Source organism: Citrus clementina, unplaced genomic scaffold (assembly GCF_000493195.1).
Source record: "Citrus clementina cultivar Clemenules unplaced genomic scaffold, Citrus_clementina_v1.0 scaffold_8, whole genome shotgun sequence".
Taxonomy (NCBI): domain Eukaryota; kingdom Viridiplantae; phylum Streptophyta; class Magnoliopsida; order Sapindales; family Rutaceae; genus Citrus; species Citrus x clementina.
In genome coordinates, this window is record NW_006262022.1 from 12,609,160 (window position 1) to 12,622,163 (window position 13,004).

Sequence of the window (13,004 nt, forward strand, 5' to 3'; positions counted from 1 at the left end):
CGTTCTTTTATTAAATCTAGAGTGGCTATTAAATTTAATAATAACTTTTTAGTTCTAGAAATTTGATAGATGGTCTTTATATTTTGTCTTCTATTGATAATTCCATAAATTGTGTTGAGAATGATATTGTTTCTAGTGTGGTACCTCTAAAGCTTGTTATTCCAACATATTTATGGCATCTGAGGCTTAGCCATACTAATATGGAACGTATTATTAGATTGGTAGAAGATGGACCTTTAGGTTCTCTAAAGGTTGAACTTTATCCAATTTGTAAACCTTGCTTAAAGGTAAAATGACAAAAGCACTTTTAAAAAAAAAGATAGTTAGAGCTATCAATTTGTTGGAAGTCATTCACACGGATGTATGTGGTCCTATAAACCATATTGTGTGGTTTTTCTTACTTTATTACTTTTACAGATGATTATTCTAGATATGGTTATCTATATTTAACAAAACATACGTCAGAATCATTTGAGAAGTTCAAACAACTTCACAATGAAGTTGAAAAACAAATTGGGAAAGCGTTAGAATTCTCCATTCATGCAAAGAAGGAGAATACACATGAATCAAAAGTGTGTAAATTAATGAAGTCCATTTATGGATTGAAACAAGCATCTCATTGTTGAACTATCCATTTTAATGAGGCAATCAAATCATTTGGTTTTCTACAGAATATGGATGAACCTTGTGTATACAAAAGGATTAGTGGGAGTGCAATTACCTTTTTGGTCTTATATGTTATTGACATCTTACTTATTGTAAAAGATGTAGGAGTAATGTCATCAGTGAAAATTTGGTTATCTAGTCACTTTGCAATGAATGACCTTGGTGATGCATTCTATATTCTAGGGATAAAATTATTTCGAAATCGAAACAAAAGAATAATTGGACTTTCACAAGCTAATTATACTGATAATAGATTGGCAAGCTTTTTTGCATGCACGATTCCAAAAAGGGATTTATATCGTGTCGGCAAGAAATTCATCTCTCAAAAGAAATGTGTCCTAAAACCAAAGAACATAGAGAGAAAATGAGAAATATTCCTTATGATTCAGCAGTGGGAAGTCTCATGTATGCATTGCTTTGTACTAAGAGTCTCGACGTAGTAAAAAGATCATTAGACCTCCTGAAAAATTATTGTTATGGAATAAAATGTTTTACATGGGATCTGAATTGTCTGATAATGATCTTTAGCTTTTCAAGAAGCAATAAATGACAAAGATGCTCAACAATGGTGAAAGGCCATGAAATCCAAAATGGATTCAATGTATTCTAATCAGGTTTGGAATTTAATAGATGGACCAAAGGATATTAAGCCTATTGGTTGTAAATAGATATACAAAAGAAAAACATGACTTAATGGAAAGGTAGAGACCTATAAAGCTAGGCTAGTCGCGAAAGGTTATACTAAAAGGCTAGTATTGATAAAGAGGAAACTTTTTCGCCTATAGCTATGTTGAAATCCATACAGATTTTATTATCTATTGCAGCACACTATGATTTGAAATACTAGTTATGCAACTCAAGAGGGGGGGTGAATTGAGATTTTAAAACTTAAGCTCAACAAACCACACAACAATTCAATCTATTGTCTTAATGAAAACAAAAACAATAAATTTACTAAGGTACAATAATAAAAGAGTAAGGAAAGAGAAAGCAAACACAATGATTTTTATGTGGTTTGGCAATCCCTGCCTACGTCCACGCCTCCAACCAACCCAAGCTTGAATATTTTACTATTCAAGCCTCCTAAGACTTCAAATGCTTACAATTGACTTCCAAGGTGTTAGTAGACATTTACAACAAGAGATCATCCACAATCTCTTATCCCAAGTGTATCCCAACACTTATAATCACTCAAAAACAAAGATTACAAATTGATTTTCTCTCACATGATGTAAATGATTACAAATGAACGCTCAAAGTGTGAATAAATGAAACAAAAACAAGTTAAGGCTCAATGAAGGTTGTATTATCAATAACAAGCTCAATAATTACTCTTGGATCTCTTCATATTTGAATTTAATTGAGCCATTTTATAGTTAGAGTTTAAAACTAGCCGTTGTTGACTTTCTGAGAAAAATTGGATCACCGTTAACTTCTATCGGTTAACCGTTTTGACAAGTCCACATGACCGTTCGGCTGAATTTCAAATAATCGGTTAACTGTTTGGAATTATCGGTTCGGCGTTAATTTTTAGAATCCTGCAAAATAAATTTGGCTTGATCGCTCTTGCTAAAGGGTTCAAGGTTAGTATGTAATTCAATTCTGGAAATTATCGGTTAACCATTTGAGATTAAAAGTTCGCCGTTTATTTCCAGAAACCTGCAAAGTAAATTATGCTTATCCGTTCTTACTAAACGATTCAAGATTAAAAGTTAATACCTTTCTGCAAGTTATTGGTTAAACGTTTTCAATAAACAGTTCATCGTAATTTTTCAGAATCAACATTTTTTTACAGATTTTCACTGAGAATGGTTTTCTAATTAAAGTTAACGATTATCCAAATTTCATGAACATATCTAGTAATATTATACGGCTTTTAAGAATTTTTTATTGATTAAAGCTCCAACATTTTTAATAAAAAACATATAAAGTTTGTTATTATCAAAATCAATATTATAGACATATATATGTTAATATTCTCTTCCTTTTTTATGATGACAAACTTTACAAGAAAAGAATATTTACTCCCCTTAAATATATGCTCCCCCTAAGTGTATGGCGAATCAATTTTTAATCAAAAGTATATTTATCCAACAATATTTCTCCCCCTTCATCATCAAAAAGAAAAAAATTAAAAAAATCTTAGAGAGAGATATTACCCTTTTTATGCGAAAAAATTTCGGCAGAATCTCCCCTTAAATATGAGCACATCCTCAAATACAAAGATGATTAAAAGCACTTCCATATGATCTCTAACAAACTTAACTCCAACAACAAAATCAAAGTAGTTCAACTTCATTAATTGAACAACTCAAAATAATAGTCAATCCAACAAACAAGATGCATATAACCATTAATCATCAAAATTATCAAGTTAAGCTAGAAATATCCATGCAAGCCAAATATCATCATAAAAATGAAAATAATACATATGTCATAATAATAGCATGCAAAATATGAAAATGATAAAAGAAATGTATGTGCGAAAAACAAATGCAAAAACTAAGATGGGGGTTGCGAGGAGGAACCACTAGGATGGGAATCAAAGAGAGCAAAAATACGGCATTGACCATCATGAATTTCTTTCTGCTGATCAAGAAGCTGCTGCTGAAGCTGAAATGCAGTAAACTGGGACTAAAGTTGTTGCTACTATTTGGAAAGATGCTGAATATCACTAACCAATTTCTGCATAAGGTCATCTGAAGTTGGTGGATGCTTTGGAGTTGGAGGCTGATCAATATCCATCTCATGCTCCTTAGAATCAGAATCTACCGAAGGCTGTGATATGAAACCACGACGAGGGGGAGGAGGTGTAACTCCTAGCCTAAAATCGGGTAACTGATCAAGAGGGTAGACATCATTAGGTATGCGATCGTCTTTCGGAGCAACAAGGGTGTCTTAGTTCTTAGAAGTAGATGCCTTGACCCACCTCCCGTTCTTCCAAGAAAATCCGATACTCGCCATAGCTTCCTTACCAATCCTCTTAGTTGCCTTATAGATTAAGTCTTAAATAGGTACTTGAAAATGTCGCAATATCTTAGAAATAATACTATTAAATGGGAGCAATCGATGGTTAACCCAGGAGTTCTCAGCATGTGTCTCAAAATAACAAAGCCAAGGTTAATAAGTCACCTATAAAACTATCTAATAACTCGACATCCATCCTCATCACCTCATCCGGATGCCCTTTCCTAGGAGTAACAATATACTGTAGTATGGTGTGAAGGATCCTAACTTGTAAAGGTAATAGTTGTGATCGGAAAATAAGAGCGCCAACATCATTTGTTAGGTCTCAGCACTTATAGATATTTTTAACACCATAATAATGAACAAAATAGGCAAATGAGAGGGCCTTCCTAGAAGTATAAACCTTGTGATTGTCATTCGGAATTCCTAGGATGTTGTTCAAATCCTCAACATCGAATTCTATAGGGACACCCCCGACATGAGTAATTATCCTGTCTAGTCTATTTGCGGAAATTTCTATATTCAAGTAAAATACACGAACTAGATTAGTATAAACTCGTTCATGAAGATCTAAAGCCGACTCCCAAGGTAATAACATGTCTCTAACTTTTTTACCACATACAATCAACTCCCTAAAGTCCTCCAAATCCACATAGTAAGAGTCAATTACCTGGTGACCCATAAAGTGGGATTCGAAGCATTTGGCCAGTGGACCGGTGGGAAGTGGATCCTCTCGAATTTTGAAGTTTCCCTTGGTGGTATTGGAGTCCTACTTGAGGCAAAATTTCTCTTGTGATCAGCCCTTGAGGGTTCGGCCATGGATACAACTAAGGAAATTAGGGATTTTTGGAAAAGAAAGGAAAATGAAAGAAATGGAACCGATTAAAAAGATAAAGAAGGATAGAGGAAGTGATTATGATGCTCAATTTGGCCAAAAGATGACAAAAATCCTGCTAAAATTGAAGAGAACCGTGCTGCTGCCTTCAGGGTTTTGAGTTAGGAATTTTTTATTTGAGGCTTGATTTGGTGTTTTGAGTTGATAAAACAAGTCTAAAAATGTTTTAAAAGGTTTCTATCCGGTTAATTTTGCAAGAAATTGCAAGAAAAATGAAAAATTTTAGAGAGAGAGAGAGAGCTTAGGTAACGCGGGTATGGAGAAAACGGTGAAGGGGTAAGTGAAAGTGAATAAGAAAACCTGGGAACGGTTTATACAAAAATGGTGAGCCATTTTCTGCAATCGGTGATCCGATAATTTCCAGAGAGCTTCAAATGAAAAATGATTGATTCGGTTGCCAATAACGGTGAAGGGTTAATAAAGGTTAGCTCTTTGTTTTTAATCGATTAACCATTTGTGAGAAACGGTTTGCTGATAATTTGTAGATAGCATTTGCTAGTTTATGTATTTAAACGGTAAACCATTTATTGTCAGATGGTTAGCCATTTATTTCAACTATGATTTCGCATATTTGTTTTAATTTTTGTCCAACAATTAATCCATTCCAAGATCATTTCATTGATCTGAAATGTTTTAAGGACCAATTTAATGCATGATTCATGAATGCACACAATTTAAACAACCAATAAGCAATCACATAATGAAAATAAAATAGACTTGATATCATATAAAGCTATGCTATTGTGCAATATTAATCATTCAAAGCTCATGCCTAATTTTAGTAAATTGTTCTTCATTAAGGGGTTTTGTGAAAATATCAGTGAGTTGTTTTTCGTTGAAACAAATTTTAATGAAATATCCCGTTTTTGAACATGATCTCTCAAGAAATGATGTCTAATCTCTATATGCTTGGTTCTTGAGTGTTGAATATGATTCTTTGAAAGATTTATGGCACTAGTATTAACACACTTGATAGAAATTTTATCAAGGTAAATACCATAGTCTCTAAGAGTTTGTTTCATCCATAAGGCTTGTGCACAACAACTTCCGGCTGCAATATACTCAGGCTCAGTAGTTGATAATGCAACCAAATTTTGTTTCTTACTAAACCAAGAGACTAGAGAGTGACTTAAAAAGTGACATGTTCCACTAGTGCTTTTTCTATCAACCTTATATTCGGCAAAATCGGCATCTGAATAACATGTTAAGTCTATATGTGTTCCCCTAGGATACCAAAGGCCAATATCTATAGTTTTACTCAAATAACGAAAAATCCCTTTCACTGCAAGCAGATGAGATTCTTTAGGACATGACTGAAATCTTGCGCACAAGCATAAACTAAACATAATGTCAGGCCTACTAGTAATTAAGTAAAGCAATGATCCGATCATACCTTGATAAGTTTTTATATCAACTTCTTTGCCTTTTTTATCCTTGTCAAGCTTGATTGTTGAGCTCATTAGAATACTTTTAATCTTTCCTTCTTCAAGTCCAAATCTCTTGAGTAAGTCCCTTAAATATTTGACTTGATTGATAAAGATTCCTTCTTCAATTTGTTTTATTTGAAGTCCAAGAAAGTACTTCAATTCTCTCATCATGCTCATCTCAATTTCTTTGTTCATATAAGATGAAAATTCCTTACACAAAAACTTATTAGTACAATCGAAAATAATATCATCAACATAAATTTGGACAATGAGAATGTCTTGATTCTTATGCTTAATGAAGAGAGTTGTATCAACCTTACCCATTGAAAAACCATTATCCAACAAGAAATTTTTAAGCCTATCATACTAAGCTCTAAGTGCTTGTTTTAAACCATACAAAACTTTTGTTAACTTATAAACATGATCTTGAAATTTCTCATTTTCAAAACTAGAGGGTTATTTCACATAAACTTCTTCCATAATATAACCATTTAAGAAAGCACTCTTGACATTCATTTGAAATAAAATGAAATCTTTATGACATGAAAATACTAAGAGCATTCTAATGGATTCTAATCTAGCTACAGGTGCAGATGTTTCATCAAAATCAATTCCTTCTTCTTGGTTGTAACATTGAGCCACCAATCTAGCTTTATTCCTTACAACCACACCGGATTCATCCATTTTATTTTTAAATACCCATTTAGTACCTATAATGGATTGATGTTCTGGTTTAAGAACTAATTCCCATACATTATTTCTCTCAAATTGATTCAACTCCTCTTGCATTGCCATAATCCAAGATTCATCATTTTTTGTATTCGAAAAGGATTTTGGTTCAATTTGAGATATAAATGCAGTATGCTCACAAGTATTTCTAAATGATGATCTAGTAGTTACACCTCGTGAGGGATCTCTTAAAATTAAATCTTTAGGGTGAGAAGAAACATACCTCCATTCCTTGGGGAGTGTTTGAAAAGTACCTTTATCTTGCTTCAAATTAGTTTCTTCTTGTTGCTCCTCTTGATTTTCACGTGATGTATCATATTGTTCATCTTCTAAAGATTCTTGTTGTAACTCTCCATCTGCATCATCATCAACAATAACTTTCTCCATAAAGGAAAGGTTAGATTCATCAAACGTAACATGCATTGATTCTTCCACAACCAAAGTTCTTTTATTATATACTCTAAAAGCTTTGCTTGAGTTTGATTAACCAAGAAAGATATCAACATCAGATTTTGAATCAAATTTACTAAGACTATCTTTTGTGTTCAAAATAAAACATTTGCATTCAAAAACTTTGAAATAACCAATATTAGGTTTTCTATCTTTCCAAAGCTCATAGGGAGTCTTATTGAGATAAGGTCTAATCAACACACGATTTAAAACATAACAAGTGGTATTGACAGCTTCGGCCAAAAAATACTTAGGCAAAGTATTTTCATTCAACATGGTCCTAACCATTTCTTGGATATACCTATTCTTTCTCTCAACAACTCCATTTTGTTATGGAGTCCTAGGTGATAAAAATTGACGCTCAATGCCAAAATCAATACAAAAATTCTCAAATGCATGATTTGTAAATTCTCCACTACGATCACTTTTAACACAAGAAATAGCATATCCCTTTTCACTTTCAACCTTTTTACAGAAAACTCTAAATGCATCAAAGACATCATCCTTATTAGCTAAGAACAATACCTATGTGTATATAGAATAATCATCCACAATTACAAATGCATAATATTTGCCACTTAAACTAGCATATCTAGAAGGTCTAAACAAATCCATGTGAAGTGATTGAAGTGGTTTTGAGGTAGAGACATGGTTCTTGTTTTTTAAAAAAGTTTTGATTTGTTTTCAAAATTAGCAAGCTTTACAAATTCTATCTTTTTGAAAACCGATTTTTGGAAGACCTTTAACCAAATCAATTTTTGAAAATTTTGAGATTAAATCCATACTTACATGTCCTAGTCTTCTATGCCATAGCCAACCATCATCATGCAATGCAGAAAAATATTTATCATGAGTAGATGCACATTCTATATCACTGGTATAAATATTACCACATCTATTTACAACAAACAAAACTTTGTTGTCACATACATTCTCAATAACACATCTAGATTTATCAAAAATAACTTTATAACCCTTATCACATAATTGACTAATACTAATCAAGTTGTGTTTCAAGTTTTCAACCAGACATACATTTTCAATTAGAGTTAAGGATACTTTACCGATATTACCAATTCTGAGAATCTTTCTTTTTGAATTGTCTCCAAAGGAAACATCTCCTTTACTTTCGATTTTAGTAAAACTTAAAAACCATGTATAATTTCCCGTCTTATGTCTTGAGCAACCACTATCCAAGTACCATTTATTATTCTTCTTCTTCAAACCCTGTAGAGAAAATCTGAAGTCTTAAGTACCCAAACATTTTTGGGTCTTTGAGTGTTAGCAATGGTTCTTTTTATAACTCAAACACATTTTATTCCATAATATGCATTTCTTTTAACATGGCATCTATATTTCATATGACCATTTTAATTGTAATAATAACATATAATCTTATGATCACTTGTGGATGTAGTTTTAACAGAATAATTCTTATAATATTTTTGTTTCAAGTTATGCTTATACCCAAGTCCTCCTTTATCAAACACACATTTTTGAGTGCTCAATAATTTTTCTAAGTTCTTTTGACCACTTGTAAATTTTAATATAATTTCATTGAGCTCATTACTCTTTTTCTTAAGCACTTCATTTTCCTTCATCAATTCATCAACATGTGATTTTTCATGCTCATATGAAATACTTTGTTTACCTTTAAATGATGCAATTCTATCATGCAACTTTTGATTATCTAACTCTAGTACTTTAATCTTTTCATTTAATGAATCATTGCATTTTTGTAAAGCATACTTTTCATTTGAAATTTCTAGCATTTTCTTTTTAAGGGATGCATTCCTTTTACCTATTCTTATCCAATCATCATGCAATTCTTTAAAGGCATTATGTGACTCGTTATATGTTGGAAGATCACTTACCTCATCAAGTTCATCAAATGATTCTTCCCTGTTGTCATGAGAGCTAGATTAGTCATCTCTTGTTGCTCTTTATCATCACTTATTTCCTCATTGATATCATCCCATGTGACTATCATTGCATTCTTCTTGAGCTTTTCGAGAAGAGGACACTCTGATTGTATGTGTCCGGGCTTCTTATATTTATAGCAAGTAATTGACTCATTCTTCTCCTTTTGATTCTTGTAGTTTCTGAACTTTCTCTGCTCACTAGTTTTCTTGTAGAATTTTCTGAATCTCCTAGCCAGAATAGCCATTTGCTCATCATCCAGTTCGCTTTCCTCATCAATTTCATGTTTTGAGGTTTTGAGAGCAATATTATTTTTTTCTTCTCTTCATTGCCTTTTTCTGCTGCCAAGTCTTCCTCATATGAAATAAAAGAACCAATTAAATCATCAATAGGTAAGGTATTTAAATCTTTGGCTTCATTAATGACAGTCCTCTTAGGTCTCCATTCCTTTGGTAGTGACCTAATAATTTTCTTAACTTTCTTGCTATTCAAAAAGGTCTTTCCTAGGGCTCCTAGAGTGTTCATTATGTCCGTAAATCTAGTATACATAGAATACACACTCTCATTTGTCCCATTTAGAACAATTCATTTTGTCGAGTGTATCTACTAATTTTAGACTCTTTCACTTGATTTGTGCTTTCATAAACAACTTTAAGTTTGTTCTAAATTTTATGAGCACTTTCACAACTAGACACTCTATGAAACTATTTCTTGTCAAGTGCACAAAATAAGGCATTCATAGCTTTGGAATTTAGAGAAACTTTTCTCTTTTCCAATTCATTCCACACAACAATTCAATCTATTGTCTTAATGAAAACAAAATAATAAATTTAATAAAGCACAATAATAAAAGAGTAAGGGAAGAGAGAGTAAACTCAATGATTTTTATGTGGTTTGGAACTGATAATTCCAATAAAAAGTGAATGGCGTGAAACACTTTAGAGGCAAGATGCTTGGATTCCTAAGTGTCGTAATTATATTTTATTGCTCAATCCCATTTTGTGTGAAATGATCTTGACTGATTTATTGAAACACTTTCACAAGCCACTAACCATTGTTTGAAGTGCATTCTTCCTGCATGTTCACAAGTGCAATGAGCAATGTCAGGTAAAGAAACACGATTGAAAAAAAAACTCATGCGTAGGAGATCCAAATTCACACGTCACTATTACTAGAAGAGAAAATACAAAAATTCACATGTCAGAATGTCACCACACTAAGATGGCCAAAAGCAATGATCATGAACAAACCATAAATTTGAGTTGCCTATAATATAGAACTTGTAAAAATGAGTGGGCCAAAACATGAAATACAGTACGTTATAGAAAAATCCTATAGTTTCTCACTCACTTCATATATTAATTATTTACTAACATGCAACTAAACCTATATAATATATTTAGGAGGCATTTGTAAAATAGATATTTGGATTTTATCTTTTTTCCTTTTATCTAGAACAGTCCAATCCTCCCCCCATTCTATATGAACCGGGCTTGGTCCTTAAACTTACAATAGTGATTTTATTGTCTCAACTAAATGATATTTATTTAAATAAATTACATGAAATATAGCTGGTTTGTAAGATTATATTATTTAATTTCATTAATTACAATAAACAAATATTAGATATATTTAGGCTTACACATTGAGATCTATTAGAATTTCGGTTAAATTAACATATTTTTCAAAATTTAGATGAAAAGACAAACACACATTGTATTTTTAAAATAAAGATATCCTTGTAAAGTTATAGATTATTAATTAAACAATTAATTAGTTTATTGATTATTTAGTATTCATTTAATTTATATAGTTTTCTTGGTCCAAGAGTATAAATTTATCAAGTTTACACCGTATATACATGAAACATAAGAATATGCATAGCATTTGTAGAATACAATTTTCATTTTGTTATAAAAATAATTTACCGTCACAAAATAACTAGCATTCCTAATATAATATTTGTATTTTTCTAATTTTTGCCTTTTCTTTAATCTCATATTAATTTACAGTAAAAATTATTTGTTGTTTAAATAAAAATACTAAAAAATATCACTTAGATTAAATTCTAATGATTTTATTTTCCTAATTATACTTGTAATTTGAATAATTTTGTATGAAGATAAATTTGAATTTATATAGTTTATATTAAGCTATATTATAATTGTATTTACAAACAAAACTGCTACTTAAAACTAAATTTTTAAAAACTACTCTTGTGATTTGCCAAATGATTCCTTTTTAAAGCTTACCATATATTAAAATTAACTTTTAATTTCTCAACATCACTATTGACCATCAACAATCCCAAACTGTTGTTACCAAGAAGCCTTGAGCGTGGTATTGTAGTGTATTAGCTATATTTCATTTTGCTATATTGCATAATATTTTATTGAGCTGTAAAGCTACACTAAGTTTAATGTAATATGCATTGTATTATATAAAATAATATTTCTATTTTATTATTTATATTAAATTAATAATTTAAGATTCATTTATGTTTATTATTATTTATATTCAACTAATAATTCAAACATTTTTAATTAAAATAAATAATTTTTACCACCAGCAACCACAAAGCCGCCGTACTTTAGTATCATTTAAACTATATTTTGATAACATTAAGATCATTATTATTAGGGGCTACACAATGGTGCAACTATTAGCAGCAAAAGAATATCATTCACCAATGTAGATCTACAGCCAAAGTTTCAACTTTCAAAATTGTTAACGTAAAATTTACAATAAAGAAAAACTTTGTTAATAACAATTGTACCATTACGTGGCCGCGACAATAGAAATTTTAATGGTACCAAATTTTAGTACAAACTACAAAGCAACGATAGAAATTTTAATAGTACCAAATTTTAGTGCAAAATACAAAGCAACGACCACATGCGCTTTCATTAGCACTATCACTAGCAACAACATATTCGAGTTTTTAATATTATTTAATATTATATATTTTTATTGTTTTCATTAAAGAAATTTAAAAAAAATTAATGTGATTAGTGTCCCTATTACACAAACCCCCTCCCCTAGGGTTTATTCAATGTTGTACTATTCATCCCATTATGGTGTATTACTAGCAGATTTACCGAACATGGAATAGCATTGCATTAGCTAATGCAATCCCATGTAATATGATGTGCTAAACACACCTGGAAAGTAATGAAAACTTTAAAGTTTTTTCTTCAATTTTCAATTCAATGTCAATACAAGTCCATTATAGTTCATAACCCCATGAGCATCAACGGGGCTTGTAAAGGAGACATATAACCACACAATTTAATGAGCAACAACACTTTGAAAAAGAGAGCTTGAAGAAATGTAAAATATGAACTTAGTTAACCAACAACATGGTGCAAACATAATAATTACACTGCGACTATTTTGCATCAACTAACCTAAATATTTGTTTTCTTTTGACACGAGGCAGTGCAAGATGTCAATCTTCACTCAACATATCCATGAAAAGGATAAGGAGAGAATATTGTTTGACGTGATTGCATCCTCTGCGTACAACCAGCACTGCATCAAGCAAAATTGAGCCTTCAGTAGTAGGGGCTGTAACGCATTGGCATTCTGAACCTGGGAATCTTCCTGCAAAACAAAGAAAGTGCCAAGGTACATCAATGTTAACAATTCACAGATGAAACATGAAGGACAAAAAAGTGTCATAAGTCAGTCCACAAGTTTGATGGCAATTGATAGATGCATACCCATAACCATAAGGAGAGTAGAGAAAAGGAGGTATAATTGCACCCCTAGATTGGTAGACCATGAAAGGGTTGGGTCGGCGAGGACGATGCTGTTTCATCCCAGGTACATTGGTCCGCTTAACTGTAACCTACATTGATATCAGAAAGCTATATATTGAACCATAGGTCAAAATAAAAGAAGAGAAGATGGAATCTTGAATGCAAACCACTCAGCAGCAGAAAGGAGTA

At 31.6% G+C, this 13,004-nt stretch overlaps 1 protein-coding gene across 2 annotated transcripts in view; it reads right to left on the minus strand.

Annotated features, from left to right (window-relative positions):
- Positions 1–12,223: 12,223 nt before the first annotated feature.
- Positions 12,224–13,004, minus strand: part of LOC18034499 (polyadenylate-binding protein 2) — a 3,641-nt gene continuing 2,860 nt past the window's right edge. For both annotated transcript variants that reach the window (XM_024179586.1, XM_006423734.2), the window contains exons 5-6: positions 12,777–12,904; positions 12,224–12,657 (exon numbers count right to left, since the gene is read on the minus strand). In XM_024179586.1, coding sequence (XP_024035354.1) covers positions 12,609–12,657; positions 12,777–12,904 — 177 coding nt within the window. In that variant the 3' untranslated portion in view covers positions 12,224–12,608. The remainder of the gene's footprint in view (positions 12,658–12,776; positions 12,905–13,004) is intronic.